The 22807-nt window shown below is 34.1% G+C and overlaps 1 protein-coding gene across 1 annotated transcript in view; it reads right to left on the bottom strand.

Moving 5' to 3' along the window:
* LOC127702821 (mucin-2-like) overlaps positions 1–22807 on the bottom strand; it is a 117635-nt gene that overhangs the window by 93967 nt on the left and 861 nt on the right. The window contains exon 2 of the mRNA XM_052207121.1: positions 21218–21457. Within this exon, the coding sequence (XP_052063081.1) occupies positions 21218–21457 (240 nt within the window). The remainder of the gene's footprint in view (positions 1–21217; positions 21458–22807) is intronic.

Raw genomic sequence — 22807 nt, 5'->3', positions numbered from 1 at the left:
ACAGTTTGAGAACAGTTCAGTTCAGTTTCTTGTATGTTCCTCCATTAATTGTGGAGCACTACCCATAGGGTATAATTGTAGCAGCTATATACACCTTAAAACACAAGGAAACATAAAATTATGTACAGATGACTGACAATAAGAATTAATAAATAATTAATATTATTATTAATTCATTGGATTGTCATTACAGAATTTAAACCATAAATTTTAAAAAATAATAATCATAATGTGCTGAGGTGTAAGAAAAAGTTAAGTTAGAACTGGATATATTTACAATTAAGTATTAAGAATTTAATTAGTCTTGAATTTATATTATACTTATAATTTTTAGTTAACGGTGCTATTCTTACATCAGAATTTATAATGAAAAGATTATTTAAAAAGACTGTAAAAGGGTCGGGGTTTCGAACAATTCAGATACATAAGTTTTCCTTCACAGGTTAAAATTACCTGTTTTTAGGATCTTGTCATTATTCTTTAAAGGTACTTGATATCTTAAAACTTTGCAGAAGTTATTTTAAGTCCTAATAAGTCATAAAATAATAAAAGGATAAAAGTAAGGAACTATTTTATTTTAAGATTTTTTAACTTATACTGTACTTGTGATCAAGTTTTTATCCTTTTTGTGCGCAGCATGTGCATCTCATAGCACATATTTCTAGCCAGAGTTTCAATGTTTTCATACACAGTTGAGTAACAGTTTATGTCCTTGCTAGTACAGTCCATTATGAGCTGCAGTAGCTTCCCTTGTTGTATGATCTTCCTGTATGTTGAGGCATCAATTTCATCCATTTTCTGTTTGGTTGATTTTTGTACAATATTTAGATCTTATTTGCTCCAATTTTTTGCAATGTAGAATAAAATATTCTAGATCTTCATTCCTGTTCACAGATTGTACATAAAGGGTTAACTTTTGGATCGAACTTAGCTCTTTTGGTTTGTAATATGTACAAAAAAATGTACGTATGAGTACTTATTTTTGCTTTTATTTCTCCTACCTTTACATCTTTGCTATTGTTTTTTACACTTTTCCAGATATTGTGGGCTTCATTTAATGGATTGTTCTGTATCTCTATGTATTTAAGTGATGTTTTTTTCATTTTTTCATTATGACATTCATTTTTCCAGTATTCCTTGATCTTTATTCCTATTAGCCTTTTCTATTCGATTTTCTTAAGTGTTTTTTCTATGTAGTAACTACTAGTTTTCAGATTGTATTTTGATAGAGTTTTTTCCACTCTTTTGATAAAGTCAATTCCTCTTTGGTCTGAAAATGCTATTTATCGGCGCAGAATTTCACATTCTATGGTTCCTGAATTTCTAACAATATTCATGAAGAAGATTAGTAGATTTTTGTCTAATGTGATGGCAATAGGTTCTGCTCCTACCAGGGTATAGACAGCCATATTTGCTGTATTATTTGGAAGCCCTTGAATTTTTCGGAGAATTTTTCTCTCTGCCAGTTCTAGCATATCCTTTTCTTTTGCAAGTAAGTTCATCACCTCAAGTCCGTAGATGCTTCTTGGTACTGCATATGTTCTCCATAGATTGTATGCGACCATGGGTGAGAATCCTCTTCTGACATGTAAACCAGCTCCCAGAAGGCTGTATATTGTTGCCCTGCCGGTTCTTATTCTTTCTGGGATATTTGCCCTGTTGTGCTTGTTTCTTTTGATACCTAGATGTTTGGTTTCATTGGTTATATTGATGTCATCGTCTTCGAATTGCAATGGTGATGAGTTTGAGCCTTTCGCATTGTAGAAAACAGCTTCAGATTTAGTTGGATTGATTTTTACTAGATCTCTGCTTGTGTGGTGCTGTACTATGTTTAGTATTCCTGGTGCATCTGCAGTACTATTTGCCAGGACAGCAATGTCATAGGCACATGTGGGTGCGGGGACTTGTATATCACCAATACATGCTCCAAGTCCACTTTTTAAAATGCTATGCAGTATGACATTGTTGTAGCATTTATATAGTGTTGTATAAAAGTTTTGCACCTTGTTGAATTCCTTGTAGCACCATAACATCTTCTGTACATTGACCTTCCCATTTCACCTTAATGCTCATGCCTTTATACAAGTTTCTCAACAGTATCCAGAGTTTTCCTTTTATTCCATAATGGTACAACTTATTGAAAAGGATTGCATGGTTTAGTTTGTCAAATGCTTTTTCTGCATCAAGAGTTACTAAGATCATCAGTATCTTTAATTTCTTACTTTCTTCGATTGCTTCTGGAGTGAGGAAAGCTGCGCAAAGTGATGACACTCCTTTTGTAAAACCTCTTTGCAGTGAGTTTTGTATGTTATTAAATACAGAGTCAACTCTATCCTTCAGTATACTTTGTAATATTTTTGCAAATGTTTTAGTTACAGTTATTCCTCTATAGCTAGATGGTAATGTTTTGTCTTTTTCTTTCTTTAAGATTGGTGTAAGAATCCCTGTCTTTAAGAAGGTTGGTACATCCAGATATGTTAAAATTAAATTTAGCAAATGTACTCTAAAGGGAGTTAACTCATCCATCCTATATTTGTAGTGTTCTGCCGAAATTCCATCCTCATCCGGTGCTTTTCTTCCTTTAAGTTTTGCTATGGCCATATTAACCTCCTTTACATTGACATGATCAATGCCTTGACCTTTTTCCCTTTCTATGGTTTCTATTATATTGTTTTGTATTTCTACAAGCTCTAGCTTTTCAGTGTCAAAATTCTGCTCTAATGTTGGCGTAGCTAGTTGTTGGAAATGTTCTTGCCAAATGTTCATTATACTTGGTCCATCTTCTGCCGTCTTTTCATTCAGTTTCAGTTTCTTGGTGTTAGCAAGTGAGGTTTTTCTTTGCATGTTGATAGGCTTGTAGAAAAGTTTTGTGTCTGCATTTGAAGCTTTCATTATTTTTTCCGCTGTTGATTCTCTCTTAGAGGCATAAGCTTATCTTTGTGCTTTTCGAAGTATTCTTTTTGCAGCTGTCATTTTGATTTGAGCTCGCTACTTCTTTCTTGAGGTGCTCCATGTTGCCTCCATACTTTATATGCATTTTTTGATTGCTTTGATGCCTTTTCTATTTGTTCGTTCCATATCGCCTTTCCCTTGGATTTGATTTTGATTTTCCTTCTATACTTCGGGATTGCCGCTTCTCCGGCTTTATGTAGCAATTTTTCAAGATTTCTTATATCTTGCTCAATGATGCCTTTTGATTTTTGCATGAGGTTTGGTAGATCTTTATTGATGATTTCCTTATAGATTTGATGGTCACAGTCAGTCCATTTAGGTTTTGCTATGATAGCGGTTGCTTTTTCTTTTATTTTTTTCAGTTGGCTATTCAGTGTCAGAATAACAGGTACATGGTCCGAAGTATTCTGTGGGTCAGTATCAAGGGTATCAATTTATTTGATTTTATTTATTATTTCAGAGTTACTTTTGAAGAGGAAGTAATCAATTTGTCCTTTCGATTTACCATTCTGGTGATAAAATGTTTCTTTTAATGGGCATTTCTCAGTATTTCCTATACATTTTTCCTTGCAGAAAATCTGTAGAATTTTATCATGAGGTGTAGAGCTTCTGCGAAGTGACCCGTTCATGTCTCCACATACTATAATTTCGAGTGTATCTTTATATTTCTCTATCATTTCATCAATTTGGGCCAAAGTGTCTCTATATTCGATATCTGCATTTTTGTTATCTGATGGCATATATACATTTATAAGACATATTGGTTTGTCTCCTTGTTGAATATGTATGGCTTGTATTCTATTTCCACCGTCTATCAGTTCCTTTATATTTTCATTAATTTCTTTTTTCCAGACTATGGCTACTCCACCACATCCCCTTTTCATTGATACGTTGAAATCATTATCATCAACGCTTTTAGCTATGTATCCGCAATTTTCAGCAATTTCGCCTATGATTTTCTTTTCCGCATTGAAGAGCCAGTGTTCTTAAATGCATAACACATGTACATCCCTTAACAAGTTTTAGGTATAGAGAGTGTTTGATTTCACATTTTGTACATTCAGTGTACCAATAATGATCTCCCTTTTATCTTGTTTGATCGGCCGCTGGCTAAAAATGATTTGGTTTCTTTCTATTCCCATCTTCTTTGGTTTCTAGATTTTCAGCCTGAACTAGTCCCTTTAGATGTTTAGGACAACCAACATTGGCCCCCCTTTGAGAGGGAAACTTCTGATGGCAGTCCGCTTCCAGTGGGGCGTCCCCACTAGAAGCCGTTGTAATAGGATGGCAGACTGCTTCCAGCGGGGCGTCCCCACTAGAAGCCGTTGTTATAAGACCAGTTCTGGACTTGACTTCTACTTGATGGTTTACTTCTCTATGCGTTTTATTTTCATCATTTTTTGCGGTAAATAAAGCAGCTGAATTTGTTAGATTGATGTTCAGTCTATCTTCTTCTGTTGGTTCTTTGTCTATTTTGTTTATATTATCAGCCTGTTTTGTTTGTTGTTGTAATTGATTTTGTCTTTCAATTTCTTCTGCCTGACTTTGTTTAGCTATTACTGGCATACTTGTTCTTTGGTCTTGGAATCTTTTATTGATGTTTCTTTGACTTTGTTCCTTTCTATTTGTCTGTTGTTGACTATATCCTTGGCGGTAATTTATATTTTGTGGTATAGGTTGTGGAGCTATCCTATATTGCTGTCTGTATGAATGTGCATTTTGCATCATGTTAGTGTTGATACTGCCAGTTGGTATACTTCTATAGCCAGTGTAATGGTGACTGCTTTGGCCATTTGCGGGTATAGCCTGTATTCTGCTATTGTGGTACATTGGTGCTTGTATATGGCCATGATTTATTCTGCTCTGCGCTGTTGGTATTTGGCTATAGTGTGGAGGCGCCATGTGATTCATGTATAGTGGATTGGCTTGATTAGGAATCCTGGATTGCTGATTTGTTAGCTGTACGCCAGTATGTTGATCACTAATTTGGTGTTGGTTTGTGTTCCTAGTATTATCCATATTCTGGTAAGAATAATATTCATGACTTCCTGGTCTTTGCCACATTCTTAGTTCTTTCTGTAATTCCATTTTTTTGCAGTTTATTTCTTAATTTATTCATTTCCATTTGATATTTAATTCTTAGGTCTCTATTTTCCATTTCTAGCCTGAAGTTGTTCAGCATCATATCTGCTTTGTTTATAGTCTGCTCCTGCGAGTTGTTGCTACAGTTACAATTTGGCTGATAGGATTTTAAATTACCTTTGTCAAAAGTGCTTTCTTCTGTTTACATCCTAAGTAGATTGATTGTGTTTCTATAGTCTCTATTGGTATCTTCCATTATGACTAGTCTTGCTCTGCATTGTGCTAGTTGATCTTCCAGCTGTTGAGCAGTTTCATTTATAGTTTTACACTTATATTGCCTTTTCGGTTTTGTTTTGATGTTTTTTGGCTCATCTACATTTTCTTTTTGCTCATTTCTGCCATTCTGTAACAATTGGTTAGGCTGTTTATATGTAGCCATTTTGTTCATTTCTAGTTCTTTGGTGTATTGCATTTTCTGCTTCTTCCTCTATGATGTCATTTATAATTGGACTGTCATTAGATTTACTGTCTGGCACGTTTTTAACTTTATGGGCCATTTCACTATATTCCTCTGTCGAGCCTTGTTCTTCTAGACTTACTTTTGGTATTGTTTCTTCTGTATCTATAATTGAGCTATTGCTTCTCAGTGATATATTTTTCACGTCCATGTCCATAATAGAGCACCTCCTAGATAAATACTGTTCTTCTTCAGTTTGGCTTATCCTTACAAGATCAATGTTTTCACATGAATAGTGAAACAGTTGGCCGCATACAATACAGTCTATGGATATTTCTGGTTGTGCTGTCTAATTGCATATGGCACAATAGTTATGTATAGTAGACGTGTTGACTGCACTTGTATTCTGACTGGGTGTTGGTTAATCTTCTGTCCATTCAATGGCTCTATTCCAGTTACTTTGAAGTTCTTCGTCTGTATTTTTTATACATTCTGCCCCTATGGATACTAGTATTTTATTACTGTGGCTGGTTTTAGGCTGATGAGCTTTTGTTTTTAGAAGTGTCTCATCCTGTTTTGTTCTTATTTCTACATCGGCTTCATTTCTCTTGATTATGTTTATCTGTTCCTCTATCTGTTTGTTATATATCTTATAGTTCCCTCTAGATTTCATTCTTTCTTTTATATCTTCAATGTGTGACAGGAAGAGTTCCATACCTTGGCCATTTACCTCTACCTTTGATGTAGTATGGAATAAATTGATACGATATAGATTGAAATAAACAATTAATTTCCCCATAGGCGACAATGATAGCCTTTTTCGAGATACAGACTTTAAAAAGTTGATTTTTTTTTTAACGAAACCTTGCTAGAATGAAAGAAAAGTTATTAGGACAGTTTTTGGTCCAAAAAATATAGGTTCGCGTTGCTTTTCTTAGCGTAATTTGTACTTATCTCCCATGCCTATCAATTTAGCACTTAAAAATACGTGTCTCATCCTAGCGTTTAAAAGAATCTCAGTTCCGTTAGGGCTAAGGAAAATAATTTATTTGGCCTTTGGTATAATGCAGAATACACGAAGTCTCTAATAACAAAAAATAACGGGCGCACATATCAACCAATCAGGATTAGCTATACTCTTAATTCTGAATACCATGTTATGCTCATAAAATGGCTGCGCCCATAAAATCTAATGGTTTATTGTAACCTAAAGTTGTCTGTTACTACTTCTATTTCTGACCGAATGTGATGTTCTGATGCATAGCCCTTGATTATCATGCTGGTGTATTGGTAAAAGCTTGTATGTAGAGTGTTGTTCAAAGAATATGTAAATTTCCCCCTTTAAACTTCATAAGCAGCTTTTGATAGCTCTAGGATGTAGTTTTGATGTTTCTGCTCAATTTTTATGTCCATTGTTCTATAACATGCTTCTAGCTTTTTGTCTAAGGCCCTGGTTTTATTGATACTAAAGTTTTCATATTCCCTGTTTTCAGGAAACATCCCAGTTTTCTGGTGTTTTAAAAAACCCAGTTTATAGGGACTTCCTTTTTCTATTTGATTTGATTTTCTATCATGAAATATACAAAAGGGCACGTTTTAACTGCATCAGTAGAATTTGTAAATACTTTTATTTACTAGTAAAAAGTATTCCAGGAACTACAAAACATGAATAAGTGAAGCCTTGTTTATTTCTAGAACTCAAAAAAATGGCTGTTTAACGTCCATGGCCAGCGGCAAATTAATATGCATATTCAGGATATTCAGGATATTCAGGACGAGAACATGTTAATGTAATATGAATATTTTATCCTGCTTTTTACCAGACCGACACGCTGAGCCGGATTTTTAACGTGATAGCTCACTAAGTAACAGTCCGCAGGAAGACATGTCACCTTACCCGGACACATTATTCTGACTCCGAGCCAACCAGTCTTTGCTTTAACTCCTTAATGCCACTTGCTTGGAGAAGCAGCAAATACCAATTTTCAATGTTAAAGTCTTTTGTTCGAACCCACGACCTCCCGCACTCTAGGCGAACACGCTACCACGAGACCTCCGAGGCGGTTCTGCTTATTTGAATGATCTTGTATCATATGGTAATGTTGTTCTCGTAACAGGCATATTTCATCTTCGACAGAAATGTCTCTCCATAATTATATTTTAAGCTACAAGTTTGATGAAGCATGTAAGAGGAGATGCGACTAAAGAAAGTTTACCGAAGAGTATGAAACTTTTAAACTTAAGAGGGCAAAACTCCGAAAATATACGAAAAATGAAGCCTTCAAGTTAGTTTGGCCAGAACAGCAGGCAAGCTGAGTCCAAAAACCACCACTACTCTGTTTGCAGGGGTAAAATAGAAATTATAAATGCAAAAAAAACAATATAACCAAATTTTTTAAGTGCAATGTTTCACATATCCACATTTAAGTCAAAAAATAGATTTGTGTTCACATCTAATATTACATCTTTAATAATAAAACGGTCTCTTGAAAAAATTGATTGCAAATATATTTGCTGCAATTCGCATAAAGCCTTATTCTGTAATGAAAAAGGAAATCTCTAGATATACTTACTGGAACTGTGATAATTAATAGATATATGAAGATGTGGTATGAGTGCCAATGAGACAACTCTCCATCCAAGTAACAACTTATAAAAGTAAACCATTATAGGTCAAGGTACGGCCTTCAACACGGAACATTGGCTTACACCGAACAGCAGGCTATAAAGGGCCCAAAAAATTACTAGTGTAAAACCATTCAAACGGGAAAACCAACGGTCTAATCTATATAAAAACGAGAAACGAGAAACACGTATGAACTACATAAACAGACGACAACTACTGTACATCAGATTCCTGACTTAGGACAAATGCAAACATTTGCAGCGTGATTTAACGTTTTAATGGTACCAAACCTTCTCCCTTTTCTGAAGCAATAGTATAACATCACAACATAGAAAGACACACCATAAAATATCAATTGGAAGGCTTAACTCAATCAAAAAACGTAAATTAACACACAATGAATGAATAAATTTGATCTGTGATACCTGAATGCAAATACATAGTTAATAAAAATTATAAGGGATAAATAATTAAGGTCAGAAGAAAATAAACAGGTTTAAACAAAGTTAAAGTAAGAGATACCACTGTGAAATGTTAAACAATTTTTAGAAAATCATCACTTTTGAAAAAAACCTGCGTCATATTATACACAGGTAAATGAAAATAATTTTGTTGTTAAGTATACTTCTTCTTCTGTGTGTATACAATCTTCCGTTTAGGAATACCAAGAAATTTCTTTAATATCAATAAAACTAATCTAACACTTGGTACATATGGGGTGAATATCAACAATAAAACTATACAATTAGTGCTAGATAAAACTTCCTGTACGGGTGCAAGAACAGTATTAAAGGAGAAGTGAAATAATTTTGATGTTCATAGTACGAAGAAGTGAAAATTTGTAGTAATTCCAAATAATCAAAGCTGGTATATAGACAAGATCCATATTAACATTAAATAACAAAAAAAAACATTACAAATAGTATCAACAGGTCAAATTTACAAGAAAGTACGATTTGAGAGTACTCACAGTTACTGACAGCTAGTTAAAAGCCAAACAATTAATAATAAAAAATCATGCATCAAAGACTGAAATCAACTAAAACACATCCCAGGGATTTAGTATTTTAACGTCATGAACAGTCAAAGAAGACATGACTTGTGCAATGCCAAAAATAAATGTATCGACAGGTAGTAGGATAGTTAGGAGTGACTTCTTTAAAGATAAAAATAAACGTGTGTGTGTGTCTCTATATATCCCGTTTGAAAAAAAAATATACAAATTTAGTTATGTTTTGATTTGTTAATGACAAAATCGATATTAGTGCCAATGTAAACTATATTCAGAGATCTAATTACAACATTGGTACGATAACCCTTACTAATAAGTTTGTTTAAAGGTTCGATGAGTTTACACGGATCACATAGTGATTTTCGCGCTTTAAGTACATGTCAATATTACCGTAAATTTTAGGTATATCTAGCATACTTTCCTTTTTCGTTACAGAAAAAGGCTTTAAACGAGTTACAGCAAATAAATTTACAATGAGATTTTTCGAAAGACCATTTTATTAAATATGAAAACTTTTTCTTTATTAGATTGTGTGGAAGTGTAGTGTAGAGAGTAGAAAATCATAACTGTCAACAGAATTAAAAGGACCATCAAAAGAATGTATTTTATCTAAAACCTCTTAAGAATTTTTAACACTCCAAAAATAATTAATACCATTATTTTCATAAGCTTTATTACAACAATTAATAACCAGTTATTTGGTAGTAGTAAGGGAGGTAGTAAGAAGCACTGGTAGATTAGTAGTAGAACACTTACTAGATGCGGAGATGAAACGGAATTTAAATAGTTTTTTGTGTAATTTCGGTAACCAGTACATGGTAGGGACTTTCAGATGTTCGGAAGAGGCTTTAAGCTGTGTAATGGCAGTGATATGCTTGTTAACGATTTGACTCTCAGTGGTGCGTACGGACCTGAATGTAGAGGAATTGATAATTTCGTTTTGAAGAACTTCCGTATAGTATATGCGTCATACCACCACTACATTATTGGCTGCCTTGTCTGCCGGTACGAACACAAACCGCTCTGCGAGTACTTGGAGTTTATTTTTCATTCTAGAAATGGGAATATCATGGACCCTATTATTAATTTCAGAATTGTTTTCAAAATGAGATATTCGAATATTAACAGTATTCATAATTTTATACAAATAACTGTTTAGAGATTTTTATCAGATTTTTCACGTTTGCACCAATTTTTACAGTAGGCAGACAGAGCGTCTCTAATGACCTGACGACACTGTTTCCAATCTATTATAGACGGAGGACGGTATTTCGGTCCTTTCTTGAGAAAAGTTTGTAATTTTTTTCCTTGACAACATCTTTGTATATTTTAGCAATACAGTTTATCGACAGGTTGTATGCATTCATAAGGGCACCAATATTGCAGCCTTTTAACAGCAGACTTGTTGTTGTATTGTTATGAATCACAGTTTATGGATACACTCAGTAAAGATCAGTCTTGATTACATTTAATTGACAAATTAATTTAAAAACATTTACCATTACCTGATGATATTTTTGCTTCAAAGAAGCATTAGCTACCGATGCAACAAAAAATAAATTACGATTGGTTTTTGTTGCAAATATCAGTTAAAGCGGAATAAAGAGATAACATTTCGCTATGAGCAGTCAGTTTGGTCAAAATAAGCCCAAACATCACTGATGTATTTTTGCAATAACTCAACCCATTTAAATCCGTATTCAGGCAACCTTTAGTTTGACCTGTATGCACATGTATTCAGCATATGGTGGTCAGCATGTTTTTTCATTAAAAAAAAGTATGTCAACATTGGAAAGTGAAAAAAGGGAGACACTAGGAATACCTATTGCGTTCATTCTTATGCAGGTTAACGATGATTTACATTTATTTTTTACCTATAACCTGAAATTAAACAGACCTAGAAAAATCCGATTGTACGTGCTCGCTATCTACTTTTATTCATATTTATGTTTATATCGGGTTATAGGATCGTCGTCAGTCTTTGGAGGTCATCTCGATGTATAACTAAATGACGTCGTCTGGTCTAAAATACGCACGAAATTCTGAACATGATAGCAAACCCATGCATTGCTAATTGTTTCTTATGGACTTTTGTGATTTAATATACGTTTTAGTATGTTATAAATAAGATATGAGAATTGGGTCAAATCGGTGAACATGAATTTGACAGCTAATATCCCATTAGATAATCTATAACTTTCTATATTTAATGCGGAAATTTACCCAAGGGAATTTACTTTAAATGAATCTAATGCAGACAGCAATAGTTGTCTTATTCAGCATTTGAATATTTGAATTGTTTGTTCCGTGTTGTTAATTTTATGTTTTTGCACAGTGATGATCCTTTTGGCCCCTTCTGATGGGGTGTCTATTGCACAACTTGTTCGCTATGCCCGTGACTGTAGTCGCGTTTTAGATTTTAATGAACGTTATCTATGCATAACTGTTAGAATATTAAGTCAGTCATTTCGTTTTTACTAAGTTCTTTCATAGATACACAGATTTGGTTAGGATGGTTGACTGTAGCTGTAAAATTCTTATTAAAAACGGGATATCACATCCTAATTTTTACAGTGATGTTCTTAATAAAGCTGGTAAATTTAGATACGTTCCATGTAAACTATTGACGTAAACGTATTCGGAAATGTTATCAATTTAACATCGTAGTAAAATCATTGATTTTGTTTTTGAAAAGTTGAAACATAACTTAATATATACTGCTATATAGGTACAGTTATGAGTACTCACGATCCTACATCCTGTCGATACTATTTACCTATATAGTTTGGCATTGCATAAGGTCATGCGTTTCTCAGACTGATTATGACGTCTCAACACTTAATTTTTTAGATGTGTACTGATTGATACTTCAGTCTTGGAAAGCATAATTTATTTATTATTTGTAATTGGCTTTGAAATAGCTTTAGTAACTGCGAGTACTCGTATATCGGTTCTTTGATTCTATTTGTTTATATGTTAGTTGGTTTGTGTTTCCTATCAATCTATTGAGTTAAGCCATTTGAAACTGATTTTTACCGTTTGTTTTTATATTGTGCTGTAACACCACTGTCCCAGGTTAGGGGAGGGTTAAGCACGCACAAACATGTTTAGAAAACTAGTTTAACCCCGTCACATTCTGTATGTGCCTGTCCCAAGTCAGGAGTCTGTAGTTCAGTCGTTGTCGTTTATTGCTGTATGTTTGTTTTTTTGTTCGTTGTTTTGTACATGACTCAGGCCGTTAGTTTTCTCGTTTGAATTGTTTTACATTTGTCATTTCGAGGCCTTTTATAGCTGACTATACGGTACGAGTTTTTCGCATTGTTGAAGGCCGTGCGGTGACCTATAGTTGTAATCTTCTATGTCATTTGGTCTCTGGTGGAGAGTTGTCTCATTGGCAATCATACTACATCTTCTTATTTTTATATTTAGAGTTAGGCGATCACAAACATTTTTAACCCCGCCCCATTCTTAATGTGTGTGTCTCAATCAGGAGCCTGTTATTCAGTGGTTGTCGTTGGTAATTGTCCGCTATATTTGATTTTTGTAAATTGTATTATATAAATTCACATGTTTCATGTCTGGGTCTTTTATTCCTGACTTTACTATATGTTTTTTTCTCATTGTTGAATACCATACGGTGAGCTATACTTGATTTTATCTTTGTCATTTGAACTCTGGTGGATAGTTGCCTCATTGGCAATAATAACACATCTTCTTCTTTTTTATATAGCGATTATTAACGAAAACGTTTTTCATTAATAGATTTGAGTTCTAAAGAGTTTTCCGAAAAAATCCGAAAATTAATTTGGGGCCGCACGGTAGACGGACAGGAAAGTGGTAGATGATCGGTTCCAGCTGTTTCGTGCAATAACTGGAGAACTATCCAATCAATTCCTTTCAAATTTGAATTGTTACTGATGATAAAATGGACTCTTGGATTTGGTTTTCACAATTTTCACTTGCTTAGAGAAGTTATGAACCTTATATAGAAATAAGAAGATGTGGTATGATTGCCAATGAGACAGCTCATACCCAGAAACCAAATAGCGTAGAAGTTAGCAACTATATGTCAACGTATGGCCTTCAACAATAAAAGAAGAATGTGTCTGATGACATGAATTTCAACTCTCAAGCTACAAACAAACGAAAATGGGACGGACGGACAGAAGGATGGAAATACGGAAAGACGGAAAGATGGACGGGGGCATAATGAGCAAAACTCATACCACATAGCAAGCTTTAAATTGCCCCGAAATGACAAATGTAAAACAATTCAAACGAGAAAAGTAACGGCCTGATTTATGTACATAATTAAAAAACGAAAATAAAAACAAATATGATATACAGCAACCGCTGAATTACAGGCTCCCGACTTGGAACAGGCACCTGGTGGCGGGGTTGAACGTGATAGTAGGTACCCAACCATTCCCTTACCTTGTGCAGGGGATGTAACAGCACAACATAAGAACAAGCTATAACTAGAGGCTCTAAAGAGCCTGTGTCACTCACCTAGGTCTAAGTGCATCTTCAACAATGGACACTATCCAACAGTATATGATCATCTTCATCAGTGTACTCTCTCCAACATTATGGACTAGAATAGAATTCATGATAAAAATCTCTTTTTTGTTGATCTTGCATTGCTGATCGTTTTTTTTTTTTTTTTTTTTGTATACAGTTTTTTTCTATCTTCTTTAGTCTTTGCCCAAAACACACAAAGGGTAAAAGTAAAAAAAAAAATGCCATTTAAGAGCAATCCCTCCTATTAATGCCGTCTTCTAACGATTTAGGCAAAATTTGACTAATTTGTGGATCTTGTCTTGCTGATCATTTTTGCTATTTAAAGTGTCAATCTCATCTAAATAAGTTGAATGATAATTTTAGCTATTTTGACTTATTTGTAGATCTAGTCTTGCTGATCATTTTTTCTTATTAAAGTGGCTATCTATCTATAATAGTTTTCAACATAAGAGGCATAACACTAAAAATAGGTAAAAATCGTCATTAAAGAGCAATAACTCCAATAAGAAGTGAACTGACGATTTAGGCCTTTAGAAATATTTGTGTATCTTGTCTTGCTGATCATTTTTGCTTATTTAAGTTTCTATTTTTCTATTATAGTTTTTCCGATATAAGACAAAAACCCAAAGAATTGGTAAAAATCGTCATTAAAGAACAATAACTCTAATAAGTGTCGTCAGACAATTTCAACAACTTAACCTTTTTTTCAATCAGGAATTTGATGTTCAGTAGTTGTCGTTTGTTGATGTGGTTCATAAGTATTTCTCGTTTCTCGTTTTTTATATAGATTATACCGTTGGTTTTCCCGTTTGAATGGTTTCACACTAGTAATTTTTGGGGCCCTTAATAGCTTGCTGTTCGGTGTGAGCCAAGGCTCCATGTTGAAGACCGTACTTTGACCTATAATGGTTTACTTTTATAAATTTTGACTTGGATGGAGAGTTGTCTCATTGGCACTCATACCACATCTTCTTATATCTATTTGTAGATCTTGTCTTGCTGATCATTTCTGCTTATTTAAGTTTCCATCTATCTATTACAGTTTTTGAGATATTAGGCAATAACGCAAAAAAAAATGATACATATCGTCATTAAAGGGCAATAACTCCAATAAGAAGTCGTCTGACGATTAAGACCATGTTGACATATTTGTAGATCTTGTCTTGCTGATCATTTCTGCCTTTTAAAGTTTCTCTCAATCTACTATTATTTTCAAGATAATAGGCATAAATGAAAACAAAATGGTGAAATTCGTCGATTAAGGACAATAACTCCTATAAAAAGTCGACTGACAGTTTTGATGTAAACACTGAAGGTAGATCTCATCATTCTGAACATTTTTGCCCCGTCAGATTTTCTTTATTTTTAGCGGTATTCAAGATAATAGACAAAACTTGCATTTTGCCCATATGTTTTATTTTTAGCCATGTCGGCCATGTTTGTTGGCAGGCGGGGTCATCAGACACATTTTTAAACTAGATACCCTAATGATGATTTTGGCTAAGTTTGGTTAAATTTGGACCAGTTGTTTCAGAGGAGAAGAATTTTGTAAAAGTTAACGACGACGGACGCCAAGTGTTGAGAAAAGCTCACCTGGCCCTTTGGGCTAGGTGAGATAAAAATCTGTTGCAAAAGCTTAACTCGTCAGACTGATACAAAGCACAATAACAACTAACAAAAACACAAAAAAAAAACCACACACACACAAAGTATGAATGTGAGAGAACTCGCAGTTACTAAAAACTAGTTCAAAGCCAATAATAACTAATAAAATATCACGTATCTAAGATTAATAAAGGTAATTAACAGTAGTATACCGCTGTTCAAAATCATAAATCGATTGAGAGAAAACAAATCCGGGTTATAAAGTGCAACAAAAACAAACGCCAACATACATAGAAACGAACTATTTGATAACATAAAATATCAACCAGGAATTATCCAACATCCAATTGATTTATTGTAATTAACAGTCAGAGAAAAGCATGACATTGTACAATGCCAAAATATAGGAATCGACATAACGTAGAACCGTGAATGTACATATGTGTATAGGAATAATATTTAGTTGTGTTTCATTTCATTGATAACAAAAGTCAAAATCAATATTATTTTATACCGATAAAAACAATCTTGAAAGATATGATAGTAGTGTTAAATTGGTAATCTTTTAGAAAAAGTTTATTAAACGGATCGATAAGTTTTCCCGGCTCGTATCTTAATTTATGGGCTCGGTAAACAACATCACCGTAACAGTTATGGTGAACTATCCCGTTTGTAATAAGTTTCTACAGTTGCAGCAATTCTCCCAAACCAAATCTGTGTATCTATGAAAGAATTTAGTAAAGGTTTTTTATAAGTAATTAGTGGTAACGAAGCCCTTGACTTAATAAATTACCAGTAATACATAGATTACGTTCATTGAAATCCAAAACATCGATACAGACACGGGCATTGCGAACTAGTTGGGATATATAATTATATAATAGTTATTGAAGAACTGGTCATTATCGTGATATATGGACTGCCCACAGGACAGTGGTATTGACTAAGACAGCGATAATGAATGAGCCATAGGCGAGGTCATTATCGCTGTCGCAGTCAATACCACTGTCCTACGGGCAGTCCATGTATCACACTAATGACCAGTTCTTCAATAACTATTATGTTTATTTCATTGAGGAACCATGTTTTTAAAAATTCTCATAAATTCAAATTGTTCAAAGCAAACTCGAGTTATTGTACGATTTCTATAGGAAAGAGTGAAGACCAGTCATAGTGATAACTATAAGTCACTACCATCCATTTAAGTGCAATTTTTCAGTATATGAATACAAAATAAATTTTCTATAATTTTATAATTCTTGTTGCTGAGTAGTTTGTCTCTATCAGCATCGTTTGAGTTGTCTGTAGCAAATGTGCCTTCCAGTTCAGCCATGTCCAAACGTCTCAATCGCGATTGCGTTTTATTAAAGGGACATCACTCTAAACAGAGAAACCATGCCCTAATGGTCATTAACATGTAAAAGTTAGTTAACGATCGGTTTTTCTGGTCCGTTTTTTTCTGTTAAAGACCCTGGAAATTTTTACTAAAGAATAAAGAATGCCATGTGGCCCCTTGCTATCCAATAAGAGAAGCTAATTCTTAACCGATATGAAATAAAAACAACGATTGATTGTTTTTACAACGACACTAATTAACGTCAGAAGACCATGTTTGCTGTGATATTGATAGCCTCTTATAGCTTTGATATTAATGTAAAAATTATAAAAATCAGTAGATACTTTCTCTTGAAGGTTAACAATGATTTTTATGTACCTATTTGTTGGCGATACACCGAAGGCACCGCCGGTGCAGGATTTATGGTCTCCATGTCTCGCATCCGCGATTTTCGGCGCAGGCGAAATGATATATCAACTGGTTTTTGTGTTAAATACGTAATGATAAAGCAATGGACTCAAACACGCCTCAATGCAAAATAATATACGCGATTTTCTCATTACGATAAGAATACTGCCCTTTTCGAAAACTTGTTAAAAAAAAACTTTAAAGCTTTTTAAAGATCAATAATTTATCTTTCCGTGGATATTTTTAAAATGAATTCATATAAAAGACCATAGAAACAGATGTAAGCAATATAAATAAACCAACTTGGAAGAACTCGAGTGGTTGTCTTCATAAATATCTTATCTTTCGGCAATTCGGTTTTATGGCTAATAGAGTTTGTCCTATTCTGTACTGCAGAAACACGATGTGTTGTGTCCTGGAGAATAGGCGAACGTGGCTGTTAGGTACTTTCTGACATTCAACATTTAGATTAAAGGACATCGTCTTTTTAGCGCCTTCCCGTGTATCGCTTCAATTATAATTGATGTCGATCCGTATTTCCTGTACTCAGGGACTCACACTTAATAAGTGTTTCTGCAAGGCATTCTTACGTCTCGCCGTTGTCATCTATTCGCTGTCACGTGTTTATTTATGAGTTTGGAAAGACCAGAGCTAAAAGAATCTCTGCTAACCTAGTTCGATTGTTTCAATCATATTATGAATAAGACAGAAAGGTGCAAGTTGAAATTAAAGAAAACGAGAAAGATGGACAGTTCGCATCCACCACTAAACCAGGAAGCACTCGTAGCTAATGGGATTAATGAAATGAACGACAGTGACTTTGATGATCTGGACCTTACTGATCTTACTGACAATACCGGCCTGCCCCCATAGATATTGCATTTGAAGCAGTTAACAAGATAGAAGAAGTAATGAACCAGAGAAGGAATGGTTTACGGCAAAACATCGCAAAATATGCCATCCTTCTGTCACCTGAACATGAGGTGCACCCCTGATCTGGGCAATGATGACATAAACATTATGTTTAGAGATCTAATGAAGAATATCACAGAAGACACACAAAATACATTCATGGACAGAATTATTCAAATAATGGACGGTTTCCTGGATGAAAAAAGGAAGCAATAACAACTATCAGAAGAGAATGACAGTAAGCTTGCCGAATTTAAAGCAGCAATCCGGTACAAACAATCCGAAAAACACCAGGACCATATGACCAAAGGAAAAGATACAGAGACAATTCATATAATTACTAATTAGTGTTATAATACAATGGAAATATGTAATCATTTTGTCTAGGGATTTTTCTATTTCGTGTTTAATAAAACAAGTTTTAATCTGCTATCTTAATTGGATTATAATTTTCATAGTACCACTACTACCACTCCTCAATACAGATAAGTCTAGTTATGTGTGTTAATTATGGTATCAATATATTGAATAACATATTTTTACTTTCTAACCACTGATATAAAAGTTTAGTTGAGGTCAACATCATGATTTATTATTAAGTAGATGTACGATATAATTTGTTCATTCAGTTTCCAATTGTCTGTGATTGCAGACAGCTCGATTATCCATTGTGGTGTGTATTAGGCGTAAAGGTTATAACTGTGATCGTAATTATAACTATCAACATTGCAGTTGTCACTCTAAAGAATGGCTCGCAGATTTAAATAGAAAGTTAAAACTGTAAACAAAAATTAAGAAAACACGATCGGGTTTCTAGAAAGAATAGACAAAAAAAAAGCACAGGTATATAAAGCTAAACAGTATGTATATAACTTAGCTAACTGTCAATTGACACACGAACAATGCATAGTTCTAAGTAAGGGTTTAAAATTTATACCTATGCCTAAGAAATATAACATAGGCAGATCTGTAATGAGAGACTTTACAGAATTTGCCAGAAAACTTAGATGTCGTCGTCATTTCGGCAATACAGAAAGGCGGGAATTGCATCCGTTCCGACAGAAAACATTTTATGAACCAACACCTGCTTGCTTTGAACTTGAAAATTATTTAGATCTCACAAAATTTGAATTATCTAATCTAGATTTACAAAATAACTACTACAATTACACTAAAGAACAACAGCTAGGATTACGATCTTTGAGAAACATGCATGATATTGTTTTCTCTAAGAGCGACAAAGGAGGCGCAATTGTAATATCCAAAAAGACACACTACATTAAAGAAAGGTTAAGGCAGTTAAACTCTATCCATTACACGGAGGTAAACGAACCTAATCTATTACTGATTAAAAATAATATACAAACATAAGTCAGCAGGATGTTGGACAATGGTGAGATTGATGGGGTAACTCTTGATTTTCTCCGTGGCTCATCGAAAGAGGGACCCAGATTGGGTCGTCTCTTTTTTATTCCTAAACTTCACAAATTAAGTGACAGCGTTATTCAAGGGATAAAAAGCCAAACGATGGCAGTAAATGAATTGCCCCCATGCAGACCAATAATTTCTCAATGCAACTCTGTCATCGAAAGGGTTAGCAAATTTATTGATAACTTCTTGATACCTATAGTTAAAAGACAAACCAGTTACATTAGAGATAGTGAGGATTTCATAAATAAAATAGAAAATTTAAGGCCTGATCGGGATTGCCTTTCAATCTCTTTTGGCTGCACCAGTATCTATACCAACATGGAGTTCAATGAACTCATTCAATCTTTTGGACGGGTTTATATCAGTGCAGTTAAAGATGATTATCCGATACAATTATACCTAGCTGTGAAACAATTAAATCTTTAGTAGCCACAGTGTTGAAGAACAATTATTTTGAATTTAATGACCGATTCTTTGTACAGAAAATAGGCGCTAGTATGGGAAGAAAATGCAGCCCAGAAATATGTGATATTAGAGCATTCGAAGTTATCAATGAAATCATTGAAAAATATAAGTATAAAGATAAGATTTTATTTTTCGGAAGATATAGAGATGATGCGTTTATAATAGCTCATTCATCACGAGAAGAGGTTGAGGAGTTCTTTAAAATAGCAAATGATCATCACCCTTATTTATGTTAACTTATGAAATTTCAAACAAAGACATACATAAAGGGGAGAGGTTCAGGAATTCTTGATAAAAAGAGCTACACCAAACCTACTAATACATTTCAGTATTTAGATACATGTAGGACGTCTATGCATAACCCAACAGTTTTCTCTGGATTTATAAAAGGGGAAGCTATTCGCCACCATCGAAATAACAGTAACACACAGAATTTAAAAGATACAATTTGTAAATTCAAAGGCCATCTTAAGCAAAGGGGGTATAAGGAGCATGAAATATGTCGTAACTGTGAATCGGCTCTCAATATCGAACGATCGGAGTTACTCCGCTTTAAACAAGAATCTGACAAGCAGATACCACTAGTATTTGTAACCAAATATCACTTTTCATTAGGAAATTTAAATAAAGCTTTGTGTAAACATTATAAAAAACTACTTCTCAATACGAAATGTAGGGGACTATTTCCAAAACCAACAATCGTTGCGTACAGTAGACATTGGAACTTAAAGAAATATTGAATAGCTCGCTAGTCAAACCTAAGTACACCATGAAGGACTGGGTCAGGACCCCTGAAGAAGCACACACCCTTCATATGAGCCACGTGACATCCTAGTTTGTCCTATTCTGTGCTGTAGAAACACGATGTGTTGGGTCCTGGAGAATAGGTGAACGTGGCTGTTAGGTACTTTCTGACATTCAACATTCAATATTTGTGCATTTTATTCCAATTATCATAGTTCTACTCATCCAAAAATATTTATTACTTAACTATATATCCTATCAAAAGACCTACTATAAAATATTTTGCTTTGTTGAAAAATATTTTAGAAAAAGTTTTGTTTCCTGGTTAAGGGTAATGGATAAAGGTAAATTTCCGGGTTAGGGGTAATTCGTGGATAAGTGTATGACAAACGTCGTTTAGCTTGTTGTGTCGTTGTTTGCTGTCCACTTGACATTTACGCCTTATATCCTTTAATTCGTGTCAGTAAGAACAATTTATTCAAAATATCTTTTGAATCAACAAACATATTTTCTTATCAACTTTTATCTTGTTATAACGTGACCATTATTTTAATACCAGTATTAAGAATCATGGAAATAGGTTTTGTTGAACATAAGGAAACAATTAATATTCTTAAAACTATACATACAATATCTGTATATAGGGTGATGATGTGGTCCTTGTACAGGAGTTCTTGTTGCTGTTGATGATATTTGTTTTGCTCCTTGTGTTGGTCCTGGTGTCAGTTCTGGTGTTGGTCCTGGTGTCAGTACTGGTGTTGTTCCTGGTGTTGGTACTGGTTTTGTTCCTGGTGTTGGTACTGGTGTTGTTCCTGGTGTTGGTCCTTGTCCTGATAATGGTTGTGGTGTTACTGTTACTGTTCCTGTTAATAATGATGATGCTGTTTGTTTTTCTATCAAAACTAGCTGTAAAATACATAAGAATGGTGATAACAACAATAATGATTTATAATTGTTTGCATCGTTAATCGGGGCCTCTGTGGCGAAGTGGTCTAAGTCGTTCATCATCAGAATCACTAGCCTGTTAACACTGATATATTTTTCTTAAGTTAGAACCCCACACGTGGCAGGTGTGTTCGACTCCAATCTTAATGGACTAGCATTGCCAGATTTCATGCCAAAGGTCAATAGTTCTCATCGGAAACTCCGGCTTCCTCCACCAACAAAAAGTACCATCACGATATAGCCAAGAGTGCTGAAAGTGAAGTTAAACATCGACAATCAACCAAATAATCATCGACAATGTTTACCACTTCCTCATTGAGACTGCCGAAATTGATAAACTGACCTTGCAATTGACCAGTTTTTTTGTTGTTTTTTTTTTATATAAATAGAACATCGGTATTCATAGTAAATACGACTCGAGAGACATTTCTTTTTAAATATAAAATAAAGTTGTCCTCTAGATGAAACGGTAATAACACAATATATATTTTTTCATAATTTGTCATATCTGGTCAATCATTCTTTGTTTGATGAAACTTTTAATATCTACTTATATAATTAAAAGAGTCTGTGAATCCCATATTTTGCTTAGTCCTAAATCATCCATTACAGTTTTTTTTTTTATTTTTCATTAAACTTATGTTATAACATATGTTTACTTATAAATTGTGCATGAAAGTGTATTTTGATTGTCCGGTTTTGCCAAAAATTTAAGATTCCTAGTATAAGGCATTATAAATCTCTCTCTCTCTCTCTCTCTCTCTCTCTCTCTCTCTCTCTCTCTCTCTCTCATACCTCTGATGAGAATTTGTAGAAAAAAAAATAAATGAGTTTTCAACTCTCTCTCTCTCTCTCTCTCTCTCTCTCTCTCTCTCTCTCTCTCAAAATTTTAGAATTATACAAGCGTGGTTCGTTTTTAATGTGTATTACGTTAAAGATTGTTTTATTAAAATCAAAATAGATTAATATGCTTCATTTTACATCATCATAATTATACTGATGAGGGATATCTGTTATGCGATATATTTATTGATACTTATGTTTATTGTTTTCTTTATTTTAATATTGGTGTTGTTTTGTACACTTTTAAGGCGTATGTATAATTGATTTATTGTGTACAGTATCGTTTCTCATAACGAATCAGCGCCCTGTGACCGGTATCATGAAGCAATCTTAGTGCTTAAGATCATTTTAAGATCATCTTATCTGCTAAGAGTTTATCTTGAAGTAATCTTAGAATGATTGACAGCCCTTAAAATGCATGCCCCACTCGCAACCCTAAGAGTACTCTTTATCCTTCTCGGAACGCTC

The sequence above is a fragment of the Mytilus californianus genome, unplaced genomic scaffold (genome assembly GCF_021869535.1).
Source record: "Mytilus californianus isolate M0D057914Y unplaced genomic scaffold, xbMytCali1.0.p SCAF_5, whole genome shotgun sequence".
NCBI lineage: Eukaryota > Metazoa > Mollusca > Bivalvia > Mytilida > Mytilidae > Mytilus > Mytilus californianus.
This window is presented reverse-complemented; position numbering and strand designations above follow the sequence as displayed.